Source organism: Apis cerana, linkage group LG1 (assembly GCF_029169275.1).
Source record: "Apis cerana isolate GH-2021 linkage group LG1, AcerK_1.0, whole genome shotgun sequence".
NCBI lineage: Eukaryota > Metazoa > Arthropoda > Insecta > Hymenoptera > Apidae > Apis > Apis cerana.
The window spans coordinates 23,292,797-23,317,499 of NC_083852.1; the positions used below are offsets into that span (position 1 = coordinate 23,292,797).

A 24,703-nucleotide genomic window follows, 5' to 3' on the forward strand; every position below is an offset into this window, starting at 1 on the left:
TACACGATTTCAACGATAAACTACAGAGCACCCGCCACCACCCGCGGCACCGCAAACCCGTTTTTCGAGCAATAGGCTTTTTCTACCCGCCTTCTGCCGCCGAACCGAACCCTCATCGTTCGATAAGAAGAGCTAACGACGCGTATCGATCGCGCCGAGACGCGCTTAGAACGCTAGATCGTGAAGAATTTGCGCGGAGACAACGAGATGTATCACGTCGTTTAACCAGGGATCGATTGTTTTATTGTCTTATTGTCGTTGAACGCAGTGTTAAATAAAATTATAGAATTGGCAACTCTTTGGAGTGAACACGATTGGTGAAAACAGATTTTTAGGAGAGAGAGAGAGAGAGAGAGAGAATAAAAGATGATCACACTCTGGGATCTTTCTCTGGAAGAATCTTTTGATTTGGATCCGGCGGAAAATCGAGAAAAAGGACGCAGGTAAAAATTTTGACTAACACTTTTTAGGAAACTGTAAAGGTGGTATTGTAGATAGTATTGGAGGGATACTTTTTATAACGCGGGTAAATTTTATTAGCGATTCCGCGAAAATGTGAAAAAAATATTGGATACAAGGGTGTATTCATTAGGGTAGGAAAACTTACAAGTGAGTGAGTTTATATAACGAAGGAAAGGAGGACAGTTCGAGGCAAATGAATCAATTTAAATATATTTTATACTCTGTCGCGTTTATATCTTATCATCGCTTTCCCTTCTCTTTGTTAGAATCGACGTTAAGAAATTCAAGTGCAATCGTATACGCGGAATAATTTTCGTTTCTCAAAAAAGAGAAAAAAGAAATATCAATCTCTCGTCGAAGTTTCCAAACTTTGTCCTCGTCCATGCGAAAAAAGGGGGAAAAAAGAAAAGAAAGAAAAGAAAAAACAATAAGAAAATTTCGAAATGAAAACAACCCTCCACGTGGCACGGTCTCCCCCGCCCTTTATCCCTCTCTGCCCGATTCTCTCTGACTCGATGCCTCCCCTTGCCCTTCCACACCGACACTGTTGTCTGGTTACTTCGCGCGGTTTAACCTGGCCCGATTGTCAGTCAGTGCCAAGCTCCGATGGCGCAAGGAACCTCCAGCCACTCGGAGTAGCTGTATTCTTGTAGTACCTGAGAATCACGTGAGACCATTTCCAACTTGCAACGAGGGCCTCCAACTTTCGGTGTACCTGAGAAAAGAGGATCGCCTTCCATTCGCGTGTCATCCGCGAACCAACGAGAAGCACACGAGATTTTCATCTCGAGAAGAAGTTTAAACACGGTTAAACAAAATTATAGAATTGGCGACTCTTTGGAGAAAGATCGGAGACGCGTCGAAAAGCATCCATTCTACGCGCGTCTCATCTTAAACGCCAGAACCATCCACGCCAAAAATCGTGCCAAATATCGTCGACTTGGAATTTCGTTGCGATCATCCTTGGTGTATATCTCGATATCACTATCGATCGATCGAACCGTTGGTTGAAAATCGTGAAAGCGGAGTAACAAAAGAGAAGGTAGAAGGAATCGTGGGGAATTAAAAAGAGGGGAAAGAGAGAAGAGAGGCAAATCGATAGAGAGTAAGAGGGGGTTAGAGAATTTCCTCCGCCTCCCCTAAAACTCGGCGTCAATTAATCTTGGCCGGGGCCGGTCGAATCTTCCGGGTCTGAAAAAGAGCGGCGCGGAGGCAGCCGTCAAAGAAAACACCCACAACAAACAAGCGGGAAAGGAGCAAGAAGAGGGCCCCAACAAAGCGGGCCGACGGACAAGAAGAGAGGCAAGGAGGCGAAGGAGAGAAAGGGTGAAGCGCGAAGAAGAGGAGGTGTTCCTCCTCGCCGGCACGTGCGCGCACCGGCTCTCCTCGTGACTCGGAAGAAGGGCTTGGATCCGCAGGAAGGAACGAAGAAGGAGAAGAGAAGAGGAAGCGTGCAAAGCGGAAAGTGGCGGCAGTGCGCCGCGGACCGTCAACGGGTACGTGTATCGAGCACACCGGCTCGAGACCTCGACCCACCACGTGGTCTCCGCTTCCACCCCCGCCTTCGCTCCGTTTCTCTCCACCTTTCATTCGAAAAACTCGCTCCCTTGCTCCGCGTTAAATTATCTGTATCGCGTCGGATTATATCCAGTTGGGACTGGAATTATATATATATATATATATGTATATCCATTGATAGGCCTCGAATGCTTGAAGGAAGATCGATCATCGATCTTGGTGACGTTCCCTCGTGTTGTTGACGAGAGCAAGACGGATCTGTGATGTTGATCTGTGAAGGAGGGTGGTGGAGAACGTGAGAAGATGATCGAAGGGTGATCGGGAAGAGGAAAGTAGGTTTGCTTTGGGAAACTTTCTTTTTCCGAGTGGTGGGGATTGTCGGATCTGGAACCCGGTACGGGACGGTGAAGCGAAGATGAGAATGGAGCTGCAGGTGAGTTTGAAGTATTTTTCTTTTCCTTTTTTTTTTTTGGTTTTTTCCTAACGATATCGTGGCAATTGTTTATAAATATTTTTATAAAAGAGTGGATTAATTTAAAAAATTAATTTTCTGCTCGTCTCGCGGAAAAATAATAATAGGAAGATACGAAAATTCGGAATTGTAAATAAGGAAAAAAAAAATTTTTTTCGAAAGACATCGATTTTGAAGGATATTTGTCTCGATGAAAGGACGGCGCGTGTATATACTTAAGTGTAAAACGGGTAGCGGCGAGACAACCCGATCCTCTTTTAACGCTCTTTGATCATTTCGAGCCTCCTGTTATGCTTCTCCCTCCATTCCTCACCCCCACACCGCCCTCCGTTCAAATCCTTTGCTTACGCTTTCGGGTTTTAACTTTTAAGTACGATTTAACCGAAGCCTTTGAACTTTACTCATCACGAAAAATTTCGACCGCGGCCATTCAACGGTCGTTCGCCGATTCTTTGCCAACCTCTTTCTTCCTTCTTTCAAATATTTCTTCGCCTTTGTCCCCCCTGCCTCCCCATCTTCGCTACTCTCTCTTTCGATTTTCCTCGAAAAGAACAGTCTGTTTGAACTTGCTGTTATTCGATATCGCTCCATCCAGTCCAATTCCACGATATATAAAACTTCAAACGTTACTTTAACCGAGTTACGGTGCGAGAATGAGAGACTCACTTTACGGAGAAATTTCTTCTCTAGGAAAAAATCCAATGAAAAGTATCTCTTCAAAGAAACAAAAGACAAGAAGGAGGGGAGAGAAGAAGTGAAATATAGCATCGGATGAGAAACACGATGAAATTCGTTCGATCGGATTAAAAGAGTTGAGAGATCGTCGATACGATCGAATCAAAGTTTCAAAGGGGAGGGGAATGGCACATGCGTTTAGAAGCCGCGCATGGGGGACCGCACGCGATCCTCGTAATAAATCACGGCCGCGAATCTAGACGCATGCGACAAACCGCGAGAACGAACGACTCGCCAAAATTTATGGCCGTTCTTTGCCCAAGCCCACGGGACACTGGATGGTGTCGTTGGTTGCGCGATCGGGTATGTGGCGCCAAAATCCTCCTCCCGCCATTTCTATCCCTCGATTAATTGCGTCCGAATTCCTCGAGTCATCCGGAATCGGCAACGTTTCGTTTCAAAAGTGAGGACATCTCATCGTGATTTATATCCTGGTTATTTTGCCTAAGATTTTTGTGAACAATCCTTTCTTTTTTTTTTTGGTGAAATTTCTTTTAAGAGAAAAACGGAGAAGATGGATGAGCGAATGTTGGAGAATGGAGATTGGTTTGTATTCTGAAGATTTTTTAGGGGATTGGATTTGTTTATCCTTAAAATACTTTTTAAACGGTATAGTGATGATTGAATTGGCAAACTTTCGCGAATGATCGCAGCATCGAAATATAACGAGTTACTTGATGCGAAGAAGAATCATCTGCTCAGTCTCACGCTTTGGACGCTTCCAATGAAGAGAAAAATCTGTCTACGGTTCGTTCGAACGAGAGAACACGCGTCCCGTCCAGCTAAGAAATTTCTTTCCAATTTCTTTGATGTCCAATCCTCAGATCTCTGACCTCCTACGGCTCGCCTTTAAAATACGATCGTCGAGAAACTCAGGCCTTGTGTAAATTAATAATCCGTTTAAAAATTATTCAATTTCAAAAATTTAATACCGAAATATTAATACCCTTTTCGTGTCGTTCAAAGATCCCAATTCTCAGCATACGTATTTTTCGAATCGAAATAATTAAAAATCTTCCTCCAAAATATCAATATCCTCTTCAAATCAGCTCGAATCACAAAAATCCGAAGATCCCAAATTTCAAGCGTAACGCGTGTCTCCCGAAATAGAGGATCGAAAAACGGTCTCGAGGAACAAAAGGAATGTACGAAAAGGAGGAAGAAGGTAGCCCGTTCTCCGCCCGCCACCTGCTAAAAGAGGCAAGGTTAATGGCACGCGATGTTTGCTCGGATATCCTTTGGCAACCGTGTTCCAAGCCCGTTAATGAGTCCAAATTGATTTCGAGCAGTGCATGACCGACATCAAAGGGTAGACGAGCAACAAGTACTCCTATAGAGAGAGAAAGAGAGAGAGGGAGGCAAAAGACAGAGATTACAATTTAAGCCTGTTTATGTCGGGATTTCATTTCTGTGATCACGTGCATAGCGTTTGCAGTCGATCCTCCCTTTCTTCGTTTCTCTTCCCCTTCGCTCGTTAAACTCCCCTCCCATCTCTTATCTATTCGCTGCATTTGCCCCCGTTTTGTTTCGATTCCCCAAACGTGGATTTTCGGTCGGATTTGCGGTTGAATCTGTATTCGTGACCGTGTTCGGGCTACCAGTGGAATGGATGCTTCTTTGTTTTTGCGGTTTAGACCGGCGGATAATTGGGATGAGTGTATAATTGATTTTATAAGAAAGTTTGCGGGATAATTGGGAAATAAACGTGTTTGCTCGTTCCTTTTAATCGTTTAATGATCTGAAAATTATGAAAAAAAAAACGAGACAATTATCAAAGGAAAATTTTCGCTTTTCGAAAGAAGTTTTTAAAAATTTTTAATAAAACAGGTGGAATGAATTTTAAAAGGTATTATAAAGAGTCAGGAGAGAGGACGAATAAAAACGTAATTTTAACTCGTTACATAATTACGAACACGAATATAGATCTACTCTTGATTATTATCATTTTAAATTAAAAAATATCTATTGACCAAATTACGGTCGTAAATCATCGATTAATTCATTCGATTACATTCAACGGGAGAAGTTTATTACCCCTTTATAAATTTATCCGTCGCCTTTGAAACTGGTTATATATTCCCCCTCCCTTCCTTCGTTTCGTTCGATTGTTCGGAATAACCTCTCGGGTTAAAGAGCCTCCGGTTTTCGCAATAAACTCTCACTCGTTCCGCGTGTCTTTCTATCCAATGTCCTAAATACCGAGTCATTGTCTGGTTGCAAGACGGGGAATTAGCGGTCGCGCGTTTTTCCTAGCCGGGGAGATTGTTGTGTAGTCGGAATGTGAACGTCAAAAATGAGAGGAGTGGCGTTAGAGAGGCTCGTAAAGACTTCTAACTGTACACCGGACGGGTAGGCCGGTGCAGGTTGTCGCCAGATGAGAAATCTTTTCACCGTTTAATCCTGCGGAAAAAGTTAAAAGGAAAAAGGCGTAAAAGTACCGAGAGGAAAGAAAGGAATACGAGTAGAGAAGAAATTCTCAAAGGGTTAAACCGATTCCCAAGTCTGGAGAAAAATTTTTCCAGAAACGGTTTCAATTCAAAAACTACTAGCTATTTTTATTACGACGAGATATAAATATTATATTTTGGCGAAATATATATAAAAAAAAAAAACGCTAAATCCTTTTTCTTCCATTCCAATCGACGCGAATCCTCGAGGAGATTAATTACGTAGTTGCGTATAGGTTAACGCGAGACTACTAGCGCCACGATCCCGCATACACGGTCAGAACGCGACCAACCTGGCGTTCCTGCGGCTACGGAAAACCGCTTGGATCGCGTCGTTTAACCCGGCTACCGAAGTCCATCCGCATCGACTACCCAGTGCACGCCTCCTGGCCAGGATATTAGCGGTCAATCCACGTCGATGTCCGGCTTAAAATCCTAGTTCTTGTCTAGTTCGTTCCTTCGAAAGAGCTCTCGAATCGACGTAGCTAGCAACAACAACAATATCGACGACGATGACGATGACGAGGACGACGAGGACGACGACGACGAGGATGACGACGACGACGACGACGCTTCTGCCGTGGGGCGGTGAGCAATTAGCGACACAGCGCGGCGAGATCAGAGGCTGAGGGCGGGGTGGGGAGCGGCGGCCTAATTACACACGGTACCGACCGACTTCAAAGGAGCCGACAGCTCTTCCTCTCCTCCGAGCCATCCCCTCCGAATGGCGGGCCCAAGAACAACGCTCCTCTTCCTCGTATACCCCAGCCGTCGGCGACGCTGACCTGACTAGCCCCCGATGCTCCCTTTCTCTTTCTCTCTTTCCGCCTTTCTCCTCCTTCTCCTCCCCGTATCGCCTCCTCCTTCTCGCTCGCACGCTCGTGCTACGAACTCGTGGGTCACGCGCACGGACCCTTCCACGTTAACCGCTACCCTATCGATTATCAACGTACGCTTTTTCGTCTCTCCCTCCCTTTCCCTCCCCTTTTCGCATCCAGGGATGACGCGCGTCGAGGCAGGCTGGACTTTATCTCCCCCTCCTCCTCCTCATTATGGGATGAAAAGTGTAACACGATCGGATTTTTCCGGACCGATGAACGATTTATGTTCCGCCGGCGGGGGGATACGGTGCTGAACGGATCGCCGTTGCGTGGCGAACGCAGCTCCGTGCGAAGTGTAATTAATGGTTCTCGGGTATGGTTATGTAAGCGCTAGGATGGTTAGCTAGGACAATGCCTCGGGATTCGTTTCCTGGTAGGAACGTATGCTCGATCGTGTGCTTGGCTTTGGTTTCTTTTTCAAACCAATAATGTAGATGAAATAAAGAATTTATCGCTTTTTCTTTTATGGAGAATTATCATTTCTACAAAGGATGTGTATGCGTAATTTCGCGTAGCTCACACGAGTAATAATAATATTACATTGGTTGCCAAATTTATCGAGTGGCGAAGAGAACGATCTAGATTTATGGAAAGTAGGAAAGAAGGAAGGAGGGCTCGCGATCTCGAAATGGGAGATCGAGGCCCGAAAGTGTTGAAGGGGGAAGGGGGAGGAATCCGAAATGCTGGTTGGACACGCGAGTAGGCACGCGTCGTTCGCAGGAAATCGGGATCGGCCGCTAGAACAGCGGACCATCGGTCGTACGTGGACCGTCCTCTTCCACTTGTTTGCGCCGTCCGTCCATCTTCCTCGACGTGTCTCCCTCTTTCCTTCTCCCTCTCCAAGTGTCCCCGCTTGTCCCTGGTTCGCGGGGCCCGTGTGCGCGGAGTCGTCGTGGCCGCAAGTCATCAGTCAAGTCTTTGAGGTCGGCTTCAAGCTCTCTCGGGGCCCGCAGAAAAAGGCCTTTTGCCGATCTGCCTTGGCGGTGAGATCAAACGATTTTTTTTCTCTCTTTCTACCTCCCCTTCCCCCTCCCTCTCTCTCTCTCTCTGTCGCGCTTGGTACTCGGTGAACCGACTCGGTGAAAGATGGGGGTGGAACGATCGAGGGTGAAACGCGATGAATTCTTTGGAGGATAATGCGAGAGATTTGAAGGGGGAGGAAAATAAATTTTAGATATCAGGTCATCCCGAATATAATGACATTTCTCTCTCTCCACTTGGGGATTAATATAAAATATATGTACGTATGTTTATCTGTTTTTGTTTAAAAACATCGAGATAAAATATATTATAGAAATTGAAAACAGAAGAAATTTCGGGGAGGAAGCGAAGGAAATTAGGATAAGGATAGGTAGAGAAAGTGAAAGTGACGAGGCAAGAGTGGATGAGAGCGAGAGTGGGAATCGGTGAATTCGACGAGGGTAAAAGGGAATCGAAAGTTTGACAGAAGATACGATTGGAGAAGATACGGAAAAGGGAGAGGATCGGATCGAGGATTCGTGGATTTGATAAGGGTCAGAAGAAGGCGGTTCAAACAGGTTGAAGGTTTGACAGAAAGGAGGAGGAGGGATAGAATTGATATTAAATAAAAAAAAAGAAATTAAACAAATAAATTCTAAGAAGGAGAATGGATTAAATACGACAAAAATATTTATGAGATGCGAGTTGTACCTCGTTTGACGAACGGTGGAAAAGAATTGTAGAGAACCGAATCGAAAACTCCCAAGAGAGGAATGGTAGCGTGACAAGAAGAGTGGTCGATAAAGAAAGGAGAGGTAGAAACCGGTGGAAAGAATCAAAGGAAGGGACTGGACGGAGAAGACGGTAGTGACGCCAGGGGTGTTCGAGGAAGTAAAGAGAGACGAGCGGCTGAATAAATACGCGTGCCCTCGCTAACCGTTTGCAAATTTGTCGAGGCGCTTCCTCAAAAGCCCTTTGACTCGAAGCAACTCTGAAGAATCACTTCTACTTTCCACCACGAACGAGCGAGTCGAAACTTTGCTCCCAACTTCGACAAATTGTTTGTCACTTTTCTGATAAGAGGGAACGAAGAAGTTGAAAAATATTTGTATGGTAATTAACGAGATAGGGAAAAACACGCATCGAAGTTAAAACACGAACGAGTTTCAAAAAATTTTCCGTTTTCTATTGGAAAAGAAAAAAAAAATTAAATCCGATCGAACAGCAGCTACGATATTTTCTCGAACGGATGAATAAGATAGGAGCGATCTATCGAGGCGAGGAATCTCACTTTTTGGAAAACGGTAAACTCGGAATAGCAGGTACCATTAGATCCTCCATAGGCTCTCACCGATCACGCATACAAAAGGCTAAGGCGAAACCTCGTCACGGAACAACTATGAATCGCATTATCGATTTGTACGGCGGCGCGTTGATCAACGCCGGGAGAAGCTTTGAAGTGCGCCGAACTTCGTGGGGGCTTCCGGAAAGCGTAAGGATCCGCGGACCCGAGCACGCGTGAAGAATGTCGGTGAGGAAGGAGGAGAGTGGACGAGCAGACGAGATAGAGACGATCGAAATAAGCCTCCGTAAAATGATTGGGCTAACGCAACCGCTACTATACACGTTGGGTTCGATTTCGTCTAACTCGCCGTCCAAATTCTCTCCTCTTTGTTATCGTGATTTCTTTCGATTCGAATTTTAATATTTGTAGAACGTTTATCTACTGATTTAAACGGCAAACATTTTTTCACATTTGACGAATCTTCGTCATAAAGATTATTTATCGTTCGTCGTTTATCGATTAAGAAAACTTTCTTAATCTCTGGGGGATAAAATGAAAAAACACTGGAATCGAATGTTTCGAGGGAAAATATTCAGTTCCTTGGCCGGTAATACGATCGCGAAAGGAAGCTAGGCGCGCGTTGCTTTACGAAAGAAAGATTCATGTGCGCAAAAAACGACATTTCTGCTGCGGTCGATTCCTCAAACGACCGGCGATAATCGATCCTCCGTTTCGCATCGTCTCGTTTCATCTCCGAATCAAGGCCATCGTCTTTCGACGCTTCCCCCTTCTGTTCGCCGATTTTTCCGACTCTCGTTTATTACCAGCCACGAGCGCAAGCCACTCGGCGATATAACGGCAGAAAAAGCAAGAACGAGGAGGAAGAGAGAGAAAAAGAGAGAGGAGCGGAAGAAGAGAGGAGAGGTTGGCGCAATGGCGATAAAGGGAAGGAGAGGACGAAGGGGAGAATGGAAGAAGGAGAAGAAGGAAGAAGATTTTTGCCAGGGAAGAAAAACAGAATCCGGCGCGGTCGGCGGCGCGAGAGTTAGCAAGAACGCGGTGTAGGCGGCACATCAAAGGCGCACCTCGGGCGTGAACGAGCGAGCGGGCACGCGGCTCAAGTAGAGAGCGGAAGACACCGCCACCAATCCTACCACCATCCAATATATTTACTCCGATGGACCACCGCTACCATTGCCATCACGGCCACTAGCCACCGCTAGCACGGACCGAGCCATTGCCACCAATCCCACCGTCGTTTCTACCACCGTGACCAAACGCCACGACCACCGTGCGATCGCCACACTCTCGTCGCAATTACTTTCCACGCTATTAGCCGATAGATTTATGTTGGGAACGATCGTGGCGAATCTGGGATGTCCCGGTTTCCAACACCAGCGTTGGAACTTGGTTTTACGTTGGCTTACGGATCACGGACCGAGTGTGTGAAAAATATTTACAGGGGACGAAAAGAATTATCGATCGTTACACCAATCGTTGGGACAATCGTTGGGAAGCTTCGATCATCGAAGCTTCTTTCAAAGATTCAACAAGATTCAAAAGGGAGGACGATCGATCGAGTAGTCGGAGACTAAGCCAATTAGCGCATCCAGGTCGATGGCACGACATAAAGGAGAAATCTTGCTAGAATATAAATGTCCCCGTGATTACGTGACGTAATGAACCGTGAAGTCGGAGAAATGATCGGGAGAGAAACGTTTCGTAAGATGATTTTAATTTAAGAGAGGGAAGAGAAAGAGGGAGAGGGAAGACGGAACGTTTTCATCGATATTTTTTCCCCTTCCGTATTTACTTTATATCTCCTTTTCCTCGGATGTCGTCGAGATTTCGGCAATTTCCTACGGCCGGAAATCGGGACTGCGTTTGCGGTTTCGACGCTACACACCTTTTCACCAGCTTCTCGCGCAAATTGCGGTTTCGAAGCAATTACCGGGTTGATCATTGCGTGGAACGTAATCATCATTGTTGCAACCCATAGAGAAAAAGAAATATCAACGATCGTCCCATCCCTTGTAATTTCGCGCGATTTCTTTCCTCTCTTCGCGTTCTTCGAATATTTCTCCATTTCGAACGGAAATCTCTCCGAAATCACTCACGTTCGATTTACCTGCAAGACGCGCTCGTTCAACCCCACCTCCCCTCACCTGGCCCCCCTTAATTACGTTCCCCTTCGCCTCTCTTCGCGTCATCTTGCCGATCGTTGCCGCGTATTATCGGAAGGGAGAGGACAGTCAGTGACGTTTTCGAGAAACACAGAGGTAAATCACGATAAAACGAGAAGGGTTTCACGAATCACGACGAAAGTTCAAGGGAAGTGCGTTGATCCCTGGCCGGGAGCGAAAGGGAAAGAGCGGCCGATAAATTAGTCGGGGAACGGATATCTCATTCGGTTTTCCATGGTTGGTTCGAAAGGCGCACGGCGAGGCGAGGTAGGGCAAAGGCAGTCATATTTCAGCCCTTGTTAGGCCGAGGGGCCCCCGCCGAGACGGGATGGGGAGAAAATCTCTTTGACTCGCCGCTCCGCGCCTTAATCCACTGGCGTATACCCTATCTTGCCACCTGCTCCCTCTTCCTTCCTCCCTCCTCGCATCTTCCTCTTCCTCCCTTCCTCCAATCCCCACCGCCTGTCCTCTCTCTTTCTCTCTCAGGCCTATCCGCCTTTATACTCTTCCACTTTCTCTACGTGTTGCGCTCGTACGAGACGCCTACTGCCGTACCTCGCCTCCTTCTCGCTCCTCCTCGAGTCCTTCGCAATAAATTACAGGGGATATTACGCCGTGCCTCACCTACCCCCTTCTTACCAGAAACAGAGAGAGAGAGAGGGAGATGGAACGGTCTTCGCTTTTTACGCTTATCTTCGCTTGTTCCGGATGCGCGTGTGTTGCGGGGGTAGTATGTTTACATCCTCGTTCTCCACCGATTTTTTAACTTTTAGCGTCCCGCTTTGAACGTTTGGAAATTTCGTCGATATTTAAATATCGGTAATTTTACATTCAATTTCTCTCGTCTACGAGCGTGTTCCAATTTCACGGCTCGTTCGGTGATAAGACACGTTCCAAAAATTATTCGCACGTTACGGAATCTATCCAGAAATTTTTCGCGATTGAACGTAACCGATACGAGGATCGGTAGTGAAGCGAAGAAAGCACCTGCCGGTTATCTCGTCGCGAGATCTGGATGCGGGGCACCGGTGCTCGTGGTCGTTTCGCGAGGAAATGATCGTTTCGTTCGGTTTCCGTGCTTCTCCCGTCTCCCTCGTAACCTCGGCTTAACGAGGCCATCGACATCTCTCATCGAGGAGTGCGCGCGCGCGCGCGATCGACGCTTGGAAACGTATCTTTGCCACGGATGACGGCGCGTTTGAGATGTTCCGCGCGCACGTTCCTTCCTCTCCTTCTTTCTTCTCCTCTCGAGCGACCGTTGTCGGTCTCTTTAGCGGCGTGCCGCCCTCTTCCGCCAGGAGGATGCGCCGATCGGCGGACGTGCCGCTCTCCATCGATTGAGCCGTCCACGGGGATAGGATGTCGAACGAGCTTGGACACCGACTCCTCGTCCTAAACTCGCCCATCTTAGCCTCTCTCCTAGCTTTCTCCTCTATTGTCCTATGGAAAGGAACGATTCCGTCGCGCGGATGATTTACCGATTTCCACGATCTATAAAGATTGGAAAATTTATTTAAAGTTTATTTAAAGGATAGGGATCAGGGGAATTGGTCTGCTCGTGTAAAGTTTTTAGAGAGAGCTCGACTCTGTAAAATTTCATTTTACAAAGGAAGATTAGATTACATAGAAAGGGCGATTTTGATCCGTTGTTCGTCCGTTGCGGAACGAATGGATCTCGAAACATCGTGAATTAAACCTCTCGGTTCAGATTGCAAATTTTCGATCTGCTGCTATTATCGTATATATCCATTCGTTAATAGACCGTGCAGGTAAGCTCGGTATAAATCATTCCGCTGATACGGCTTATCTTCCACCGTGAATCAACACAGGAAATGCAACGCGTTACATATAATAATTCTTTTCATCGTTAATTCATTCGGGCAAATAGCTTCCCTCTACACAGATAGATAACACTATGATCCGTAAAATTCGTTTCCAAAATAAAAAAAAATCTGCTACGAGAATGAGAAACGCATCCTTTTCAATCTTGATTGAAACAAAAAAAGAAAAAATTCAAAAATTATTGGCAAAAGGGAATTTCCATCCGAAACATTTCGACCGGTTAGGCGTGTCGCGAGACGGGTTAATAGAAACGGGAGCAAACGACGTTAAACCACCCTCCTTAGGGACGTTGCGGGGCGAAGTAGCGCTTACAGCGAGAGGAGGGGGAGGGTAAGAGATGCTAAAGGCGGCTGACAATTGCAGTCAATCTTAGCGGGGCAAGGTAACAGGTCCCCAGGCGGTAAAAGCGTTCGCCAAGAGCGCGCTCTTGGTAAGATCGTTAAACCCGCGGTTAAGCTCGAAAGCACGCCACCAAGAGCTTCTCCCCTCTCTCCCTCTCTTCGCCGCTCCCTTCTTTTCCTCGTTCCTCGTTCGGTGGAAGCCCCGAAGAAGCGGCCACGGTTCTGTGTGCACGCGGTTATGGTAATGCGAGGTTTGCGGTGCGTGTTAGCCGGCTGCGTGAGCGGCCCTCGTAATGGTAACGAGACGGTCTCTCACCATCATCATCAACATCCGGACGACGAAACACGATGCGAACGATCAACGACTGTTGCGGGTTCCGAGCCGCGGCCTCAAAGGTGCCGACCGCGATCCGCTCCACGGCTATTTTTAACTTGTTTTCGCGTCCACTGAGCGAGTACAGAGAGAGAGAATGAAAGAGAGAGAGAGAGAGAGAGGAGCGCATCCGTGGCTCCGTGCATTCGATGGAATGCCACGCACCACCGGCCACTCGAGGATCCGCGAAACGAATCGACGACCTGTTGGAAAAAAAAGGAAAAGAAAAGGAAGCGAGATTAGAGAAGACGCGGACGTGGCGGAAATAAAGGGAGAGTTGAGAGAGCGTGGTGTGGATTTTGAGAATTGTTTGAGAAGAAGGAGGGATTCGATTCGAAGAGGGTTGATTTTGGGGGAGGAGTTTGTAATGGTGGAAGGTGGTGCGAATTCGATGATAGTTGGATCACCGGGAGAAAGTTGAAATGTCCCGTCGAATAGCTTCTCGATTTCAAGTGTCTTCTCGGGAAGTGAAAGTTGCAGATTTAATTGTGGTTAGTGCGAAATAGTGATAAAAATCACGGGGAAAGATTTTCCTGAACGAATGAATGATTTTCTTAACGGTAATTAGGATCGACGAAGCCTTCATTTCCTCGCAAATGGCACGGTATTGTGTATTTGATTACACGGTTTCTTAACGCGCAATATGGAGAAAATCGAAAGTAGAAAAAAGAGAGATGCCTTTATACGTTGCAAGAGAATTCCTTTGGTTTTACGGCGCGTCTTCTTCGGAGTATACGCAAAAATTCAATTTTGTGAATGAATTATTTGCATATACATTGGTGAAGGATATGAAAGATTCTTTATGGATAAGGGGTTGAAAGAAAGGATAGAGAAACGGCACAATGGAAGACGATAAGCGGATCGAGAGACTTGTGCGTTGAGAAATTCGATAGCGATACGAGGAAATCGGGGGATGAGCGAAAAGGATTTCCGAAATATATCGACAGCTGTCGATTGTCGAAGCACGCTTTTGACACAGCTATTATTAAATTCTTTCCATTCAAAGAACAATATCTATAATCCATAGTGAAAGCGTTAATCCATAGCGAAAAATCTGATTTTATACATTTGTACGAATTGTACGAATTAACTCTCCCAGTATACTTTTTATTTTTAATAAATTAACCAAATATTAATTTATTTCATTCGTTCAACGATAAATAAATAATTTTAATACGTTTTATATACGTACGTGACACGTGTCCTTTCACGATGAATATTGATTATTAATTTTGCAAATTTTATTGCATTCAACGAAGGTAAAAAGAAAATGATTAACTACGCTTACACTTTCATATATATATATATATTTTTTTATATCATGTAAAATTAATACGATCGAAAAATGTTTCCTCTTTGAATAGTGTTGAAAGACCGATTTGTCTTAAAATTTATCTCATGGAAAAAGAAAAAAATTCTTCCATCGAAAAATCGGGATCAAAGCAGCAGTAATAACCCGTTAAAAGAAAGGATCGATACACGTGCATGCTCGCACGAAAACAGGCAAAAGAGGAGACAGAAGCGGCAGCGGCAGAGTGTGATCCTCGGGCCAGGAGTCAGTTGAGCCGCGTCGTGATTCATCTATCCGGCTCGGAATCTTTAAACGCTTTACCTGCTACCGGAATCTTAGCAGGTTGGATAAAGGGTGGCGGCCAGTAACAGCCGTCACTTTGTCGGCCTTTGTCACGGGGATTATGCGCCGTCTGGCAAATTATGACGGACACCTTCACGCCCAGAACACCCTCTAATGCGCCGGATACGGAAGGAGAGAAAAGGAGCAGTCGGGGTGGGACCTGTGAGTGGCGAAAGAGGAATAGAAGAGGAACGAGAGGAAAAGAGAGAGAGAGAAAGGTTTTCATAAGCACCGGGACAAGTTCTTTGAGAGGCAACCGAATTATACGCGGATCCAGAAGGATTATAAATTTAAAGGGGATGAAAGTGGATTACGGAGAGTACGAAATTCCATCCCTCGTGAAAATTGATCGGGGGACGATGATTTATTTCTTTCGAAAATCGGATTAATAATTGAATCGCCAAAGTTTTCAAATTAATAATTTATTTTTAACCGCTCTTTTTTCTCCATATTCCAAAAAGAGTATCTTCGTGACGAGAATATCTTACTCGCGGATCGCGTTACAGACTTAATCTCAGCTTACCGGGCGACTGTAAGTCTTGTCGAATCGATAGTTATTATACGTAGCTTAAGCTCGTTCTCATTATTGGAACGACAAAAAAAAAAGAGGAAATAATACGATAAAAGGGGAGAAATGCACGCAACAATGCAGCCTCTTGCATCACTTTTTGCAACGTCCATAACCGTGCGAAATCAATAGTACGGGGGAAAGTATCGTCGAATCGAAGCGACACGATCGTGTATTCGGATCGTCGCTATCGTCGTTTCCAGGTTAAAGGGTGTTCCCTATCCGGGGCGAGATTTTCCCTCTCTTTTTTTTCTTCTCTTTCTTTTCTTTCTTCCCTTCATTTCACGAGCATTTCCACGAACGCGGGACAGTGGCCGTTCCGGTAACGGGTGTTCACGCGCAGGGACAGCTTGATTTATGGCATAATAAAGCGGTTACGCAAAGTGTGGGAGGGACCAGGGTCGTGAATTTTATTTACGATCTGCTCGAAAGTTGGGATTCGTCGCGGTTTTTCGGCGGCGCTTCGAGCCTGCTCGTAAAATCGAAAGGGGAGAGATCGAATTCAGTTTAGTTTTCTTCTCTCGAAGAAGGAAAGGGGCCGATTCTACACGGGGAAGGGAGTTTTCAGTTTTTCCCTACTTGATTTCAACGAGTGTCGTTGTACCGTGAAACGTTCTCCTAGGTCGAGGATGAGATTTCCTACCTTGCCGCCGTTCCGTTGTAAATGATATTTACGACCGGAGGAGGTTGGGTTTCTACGACGACGCTCCACGGATTAGCCGTGGTTAACGGAACTTTGATATTCTTTTTTCTTTTTCTTTTTTTCGTCTCGGCCAGCCGAGGCCACTTGAGGATAATTAACGACGCCACGTCGTCGGCGAGTAATAAGGATCGGATTTAACAGTTAAGAAAGATTTTACGAAAGGATTAATGCGGCCTCGTATATTCGACGAGGAGGAAGGATCGAAAATTATCTTTTTACGTTATTATATATTACAATAATGCCCGTTGTGAGGAATTTTTTACGTAATTATATTATAAGGAAATAAACTCTCTTAAATCAATATTCTACTCGATCGAATTTCATCCGACGAATTTTAATCAACGTTTAATTCGAGACTAATTCCACGAGTATCGGAGATACGGAAAGAAAGAAAAAGAAAATGTTCATTTTTCTTTGATAAATTCGTTGGACGTTCGTTTCGATGATGGGGGAAAGGGAAAAGGACGCAGAGGGCACAGGTTAATTTCGTTGGACAAGTAGCAAAAGCCTGGTCGAAATCATCCACTTTACGGTGGTACCTGGGGCTCGGAAAGGGGCTCTTTCTCGCCGGCGGCGTGTTTCGATACGTGCTCCAAAGGCGATCCGGTGTTCGCGGCCCATTATATCCGATCATAATTGCGTCGCAACAACGTTTCTCCTTTCCATCGTCCACAGCTGGGCGGCTTCCTTTCATCTCGTTCTACCCGCCAGAACGAGCTTCTGTTTCCGAGGTGTTTCCGCCGCCGGCTACCGTCCTGAAACCTGGAACTTGATCCTAAGTAGCCGGCATCGCGATAGAACCTGGCCTGGGACTAACAGAAAGAGGCGGACAAAGCAACTGTACACACGCGTGCCTGTGTGTATAAGTGTGCGTATAAAATAGAAGAAAGACAGGAAAAGAGAGAGAAAGAGAAATCGAAGAAAGGTTACGGCGAAACCCACGAGTTCTCTTATACAGGGTGTTCCGAAACAATGAGTGGACAGTGTAATTTTAAGTAACTGAAAAAAGAAAAAAAAATAATGAATTTGGTTCTTGACTAGACAAATTGTTAAAGTGAAAGTTGAATAGCAATTCAATGATTAATCTTGCATACGAGAAGAGGTAAAAATAATTTTGAATGAATAATTATGTTGCAAAAATTATTAACTCTTTGATGAAAAAAATAGAAAATGTATATATCGACAAGTTTTCAATCTTCAATCTTCTCTAATTTCGATCGATAATTAAGTTTTAAACGAACGAATTTTATTTCATATTTTATTTTTATTTTTTTCTTTTACCGTGTAGAATTATCTCTTACCAATTATTATTCGCATCTCTTCTTTTTCGACTCATTTTTTGCATATACATAAAACCGTTCCCTGCATGCAACGTTCTGGGTTACCCTGTATATGGGACGAGAGGGTCAGAAAGAGAAAGGGCGAGTGGCGCCGCGTATGAACGACGCTTCCTCCTTTTAAATTATTCTCTCGCGGCCTGGCGCTCGTTTGTTACCGCTCGGTTCCGACGTTGTTATTGCTTTCTATGCCCTCGATGGTGAAAATCCCTGTCGACGAAGAAATTACAGGCCTGCGAAACAGTGGGCAGGGAGAGAGAAAGAGGGAAAGGGAGGGAGGGGAAATTGGCCGATTTGAAATTGTTACGCATGGTCTTTCAGGAATGTCGTTGTAACGAGGTTGTAATTCGCGTATGAACGTGGATGAAATTTGAGAGATGGTTGCGAACGGCCGGTTGGACTCGAGGTAGATAGGATTGTTGGATCGCGACGCGTGTGATTTTGCGATTCGGTGACACACGGGTTTGCGTTTCTAATGATGGAATACGAGCTTGTAATGGGGGGATCGTGGTGTGCATTGCATCATTAGAAATATAAACCTGCCAAATCGCGCATCATCCGCGTTAAATACCAACTACATCGTTCATTCACACTCCAGTGATTCGAAATTTTGGCACAAGATTATGGCCGATGTTAAATCGTCCGTGAATTGAAACACGGTATCTAGGTGAATCTTCTCGTGAAATTATCATATATTGTAGATAAAAAAAAAATTGTAATTTCAATTTCTCGAACAATTAATAATTACGCTCCGAAATTTGTACTGTAAAATTGAAAATTTTAAAATCGATCTTAAGAATATTAATATATTACTATGCAACGAGGATCTAGTTAAAACTGATTCATCGAGTCAACGAATTTTTCAATATATTCTACGTTGTCGATAAGTTCGAAGTGATAGCTCGGTTTACTCGTAAGACGTACTCGCCTAACAGGTTGAATAATGGTCATTTTCAAACTAGGTGGGAAATGAAGAGCTTATCTCCTTAGCTCTCGCAGTTTCTGCTCACTCAGCCACGGTATCTCCGGTAGCTCATTATCATAGACTGTACGGTGATTAACGTACTCAGCTAGCGTTTCCAGTTTATAACTCGGTTCCGTGGGACGAGATTCTCGTCCTTCGTTTAATTCGATTTCCAACCACGTGCCCGATATCGGGATGTTTTACGAGTAAACGTGTCGCGAATAAAATTTGTCCACCTTAAAAAGGATTCTTTTATGAAGCACGTGATTCCAATTTGCTTGCCTGTAACGAATCTTTTTACCATTATTGGACTAATCTTTTCATCTCGTTGATATATTTTTCTAAAAAACAAAAAAAAAACCATTAATTCTTCGATCAACCATCGAGATACGAATCGCTCTTTTTCAATATTTTTTCCTTCCCTCTCCCCTATTCTCCATTTGCAAAACAAAGCTTCTATTTATCATCCCCGTCTCCCTATTAATCTTTCCATTATCCACAGCGATCATCCATACAAATCACTATTTTTTCCAATATTTTTCACCTATCACACCTGTTCGAGAAAATTATTATTATTATCGCCGAATTGTTTACAACTGTGAATAGAGATCGATATCAAAATAACAACGGTTCGTAAATTTCATCCAACTCATTACAAATTCTGTCGCGCGCAATCGTGACGAAAGCTAATCCGTTAAAAAAGAAGGGAAAAAGTGCAAAGCACGTGATAAAAAAAAAGAACCGATCCTTCAACGTCGATTTGCAGATCTCTGTATGCCTGACGGCACTCGTGTTGACGATAGCCGCCGAGGAGAGGCCGAGGAACACCGTCTCGGTGTCCTCCGGCACGGCTTCGATCCAGAGCAACACGATTCAGAAGCTGATCAAGATTCTGGAGAAGTACGGCCTCGAGGAGCAGAGGGGCCTGAAGAGGGTCTACCTGAGCAACAGATCGATCACATGCAACGACGGATCCCAGGCGGGGTTCTACCTGCGGAAGTCACACGGATCCAGAAGGTGGATCATTTTCCTGGAAGGTGGATGGTACTGCTATGATCACAAGAGTTGCAGGAACAGGTGGCTCAGGTTGAGGCATCTGATGACGTCGACACAATGGCCTGAGACACGCGACGGTGAGCAAGCTTCCGCTTTCAAAATTGCGCGCGTTGAGCCAACATTTTTCTTTTCTTCGTCCTCGTTTGCCGTAGATCTACGCGATCTACCGAGTTTTGTTGATCGTTTGACGCGACTCTCGCGGTTCGTGATGGAATTTTTTATCCAGTTTGAAATGGATTTACAATAGAGTACGGTAGCAATCTCGGTTTATTATCACGCGGAAGAATCTTCGCTCATTCACGATCTTTATCTGGAATTCCAGAACTTGTGGTTTAGCGAGCGTGGAAAAACGTGGAATAGGAAACAGATCCCGCATCTCGATTTTTCCAATTAGTTCTACTGTTATTTTCAAAAAAAGAAAAAGCAAAAAGAGGAAAAGTAATCTGGTTAAAAAATCTTGGAAGAAGATATCTTTTCCCTCACTATTTTTTTCATCGAATGAATAATCTTGGAAACGTTGACGATTACAGTTGGCGGCCTATTGTCGGCGAACCCCGAGGAGAATCCATATTGGTGGAATGCGAATCACGTGTAGGTATCGTCCATCTTGGCAAGACGTTCGACGATTCTACAGTAGTTGCAATTTTTCTGTAATGAAAACTTCTAACTAAAATTCGTTCCCTCAGGTTCGTTCCTTATTGCACGAGCGACAGTTGGAGCGGAACCAGAGCTTCGTTGAATGATATGTTCTCCTTCATGGGGGCAGAGATTGTACTGCAGGTGGTACGAGATCTCGTTCCACTCGGCCTCGAGAACGCGAGCTCCCTCCTTCTTGCTGGTAGCAGCGCGGGTGGAACCGGTGTCATGTTGAATCTGGATCACGTGCACAATTTGGTTCACCACGATCTAGGTAAGACGAATATTTTTCTTTCGTTACTCTATCATTCGATCAAAATTTTAAGTATTGATTTCCATCATAAACGCAGGCTTGAAGCACATCGCGATAAGAGGCGTATCCGACTCAGGATGGTTTCTCGACAGGGCTCCGTATTCGCCGAATGGTTTATCACCGGTTGACGTTGTTCACAAGGGAATGGAACTTTGGAAGGCCCGAATGCCGCACAATTGCGTCAACAAACACCGTAACGAACCGTGGAGATGTTACTTCGGCTACAGGCTGTATCCAACGTTGACCGGTAAAGCAAAACGTTTAACTTTGTCCAATTAATCATTCCGTAATCTCGTGTCATCAACGATTCAACAAATTGTAATTGAAAATTTCATCATATAGAATTGGCGGAAAAATTATTATGTTTAAATAATCTTTTTTAAAATTTCTCGATTCGAATTCTTTTCGAATCTATACTCACACGTTCGATTCGTAGCCCCCTTGTTCGTTTTCCAATGGTTGTTCGACGAAGCTCAGATGTCGGCGGACAACGTGGGTGCACCGGTGACCAAGCAACAATGGGATTACATACACAAAATGGGCGACAGCCTGAGACAGACGTTCGAAAACGTTACGGCGGTCTTCGCGCCAAGTTGCATCAGCCACAGCGTTTTGACGAAAAGAGATTGGCAATTGGTCAAGATAGACGAGGTCTCTCTGGCACAGGCGTTGCATTGCTGGGAGCAAATGCCAATTGGAAATCATCGAAACGTGTAAGTATCGAATATTTCTAAAAATACATTAAAAAAAAAAAACATTATTAAGTAACATTAAATTTCAAATTTAGAATAGAAATGAATATTTTCGAGAAACAAAATCTCTTAAGAAAACAAAAATGTATAATAAAACAAATATGTACGATGTACACAGAGACACGAAGAAAAGTCTTGTTTTAGTACAAAAGAAGAAGACGAGAAATTTCCAAACTCAGGATACGCGATATGCACAAAGTGCTTCTTGTTTCGTTTTCTCCGTTCCGTTTGTTGGAAAACTGTTGTCAAGTTGTCAGCGGACTGACTTCGCCCCCCCCTGTTAATTTCAGCACTCGTTCGCCAATTGAGACGAACCAGCCGTGCACAAAGTCGTTGCGGAAGCTGGTGCGTTCCGGGTTGACGAAGGGAAACGGAACTTCATCCGAGGCAGGAAGAAGCGGGAAAGGCGAGTCCGTGGCGGAGTTGCAGAAAGTCAGGAGCCCGTTAAAATCGGTCATGGGGAAAACGTCGTCGAACGCCGTGGTGCAGGACAAAGAGGGGAAGAAGAGGAAGAGGCGGAAGCACAAAGGGAAACGCAGAGAGAGGAACAAGGAAGCGAGGTCGAGGAAGGAGAAGCACGAGCGAAGAAAAGCTACGGGTAAATTTGTTCGTATTAAATGTAAGGAACGAATAAAAAACCATGATGATTGCTTACCATGAGACGATTGTCTGTCATATAAGATCAGGCATATTTTACATCGAATAACATAAATTCGTTAAATATTTATTCGTTCCATTTTTCCAATTTTCTTGATAATTACAATTTTCTCTATATTACATGTCATATGCCAATCTGATTATTAATCCTGATAAGCAGGAAAAAATTCTATATCCCAATAAGTTAATCTCGGTTGGATCGTACCCTGCAATCTTTTTTTCGTGGGAAAATTTCGACGAAAGAACGACGAATCGTTGGGAAAGCTGATCGAGGCGAAATTCGGATGGAATTGCAGGTCGGCGTAAGGGTAACAAGCAGAACAACGACAGCAACCACACAGGCATGTTCAACGGGACGAGGCCGCAGCGGTCTGTGATACCATCTGGCAAACGGAAGTGTGTTCAGGGCTGCCACTTCCGGTTAATCGAACGCTGCACTTGGCCGCAATGTAATCACAGCTGCCCGAAGCTGCACAACCCGTTCACCGGTGAGGAAATGGACTTCATCGAGTTGTTGAAGAGCTTCGGTCTCGACATGAAGAGCGTTGCGAACGCGCTCGGCATAGACATACAAACGTTGAACAGCATGGATCACGACGAGCTGTTGAATCTTCTTACGCAACGGGCGAATTAACTCGTCGCGTGTTAACAATATATAATTCAATCCGACGATGACGAGGGAGCGAAGAAACAGAAGAGTTCGATGAAGAGAGACTTTATTGAAATCTTTGTATATCTTGTGTATACTCGATATATCTCGATCGATTGTTTCTTTCGTCGCGTTGAGACGAGAGTGAACCGAATTTTCTTTCGAATCTTCTTCGACGAGGAAGAGATCGAAAGAAGAAGATTAAGAAAAATCGGGTAGATGTTGAAACGCGTCTCTGAAAACAGTAGCACTGCAGAGACTTTTGTTTCAATTTTTCGGATCCTTGGGAGTATTTCGAGGAAGGGATCGATTGAATTGTACATATACATTCATTTGTTAGAATTTCTACGATACGATACGATATTTGGAAACACTTGGTCACACTTGGAATCGAGTCGATCGAAGTTTTTTTAGATCGAGTTCGCCTTCGGCCAAGTTACTTAATCCAATGAGAATTTCTTCTTTTTTTTTTTTTGCAACGATTCTCGTCGTTCTTGCGTGTGAAGCGATATATTTCACACCATCCTCGCGAATAGACAAGTATTTTAATTATTTATTTCATAGTTCGTAAGGCAGAGTAAACGGGCATATAATCATGTTGTTACGAATTAATTTACTCGACGATCATTCGTCGAACGATCAACTCTGATCAGCCATGAGGCTTCACTTCCCACTTACCAAAACATCTTTCCTTCTTCAACATTTGTACCTGGTCAAATGAGAGACAACAGCATATTCGCGGAACAATTTTTTTTTTTCTCCACTGGTAGTTTCACGGATCCACAAGCGATACTTGTTCGTGTACCTCGTTCGATATCTTTGGGATATCTTATATTGTTGGAGAAATGTTGGAAAAACGAAATCTCGTTTCAGTAATCGAACGAACCCAAAGATATTGAAAAAAAAATAAACAGAACTTAGGTTTAAAAGATTCTTGTACAACTTTGACCAAATATTCTTGGAACGTTTCTTGATCCGATTCTTCTTTGGAGGGGAATTTTGTTATTATTATTCATTTTCATGTTTCGAAATTTGTGAAACGATTTAAACAAATATCCACACGTTTTATGTATACGTTCCGTTGTTGCAACAAGCACAGCGAAGAAGTTGGAACTCGAGACGTTCACATTGTCCGTCAGAGTTGAACAGGATTAAACAAATTAAGTGAAAATATTCAGCCTGATTCGATGGAACGCGCCGGAATCGAGTTTTGCGAATTGATGCCAATAACGAGCAAATCGACCGACAAAGCAGCTTCATAGACTGATTAAATTATCTACCTCAACGAATCAAATCGTATTAACGTCCTTCTGTGTACTATAAACGCCGATTAAAAGAGTCTAACGCGGCAAAGGGTAATTAAAGAGTAGGTCGCGCGCGCGAGCGTGAACCAATTCATCGTATCTAATTGTATTCAAACATTGTGTAATATACTATATCGAACTAATTATTATTTATTTGACGGGTGAGAAGGTGGTTCGCGCGACGATCGATTAGAAAATAATTTCTCCCAGGCGTTTAATTTATTTTTCACGCAAAACGATCGAGATCGATCACGATCATCTTCGACGCTCTCTCCCCTTACGAGGAACAAGAGAGAGAGAGCATTGTTACTTTATATCCGCGTGAAATCTTGTAAATAAATTGTATATCTGTTGTACTAAACCGATCGTTATTTCATTTCATCGATTTACTTTTCGATTCTCTTAAATTGTGATCCAGAACAATTGTGAATTGATTGAAACGAATAAGTAAATTGATTTGTTCAAATATAACGTCGATCAGAATTTATTCGGAAAAGAAATAAAAAGTATACTATATCTAACTGATTTTATCTTTTAATCAAGAAAAGACGATTTTAACGAGATCCTCAACGCCAATATTTCCACCAGCCAACTACGCACGATTGACAAACAATTAATCTCCGTCAAACACC

General features: G+C 44.2%; 1 protein-coding gene across 4 annotated transcripts; it reads left to right on the top strand.

The window, feature by feature from the left end:
• The first annotated feature begins 1,024 nt into the window (after positions 1-1,024).
• On the top strand, positions 1,025-24,592 carry LOC108002181 (palmitoleoyl-protein carboxylesterase NOTUM). Of its 4 annotated transcripts, XM_017063706.3 has the most exons (9): positions 1,025-1,958; positions 2,162-2,413; positions 19,471-19,837; positions 20,291-20,351; positions 20,447-20,670; positions 20,747-20,956; positions 21,146-21,422; positions 21,752-22,059; positions 22,415-24,592. In XM_017063706.3, the coding sequence occupies exons 2-9, from the start codon at positions 2,396-2,398 to the stop codon at positions 22,750-22,752; spliced, it is 1,803 nt and encodes a 600-aa protein (XP_016919195.1). In that variant the 5' UTR covers positions 1,025-1,958; positions 2,162-2,395; the 3' UTR covers positions 22,753-24,592. The 4 variants fall into 4 exon arrangements, with proteins under 4 accessions (XP_016919195.1, XP_028524656.1, XP_061942202.1 ...); XM_028668855.2 differs by having other exon boundaries at positions 1,025-2,413; XM_062086218.1 differs by lacking the exons at positions 1,025-1,958; positions 2,162-2,413 and adding an exon at positions 11,793-13,522.
• The last annotated feature ends 111 nt before the right edge of the window (positions 24,593-24,703 follow it).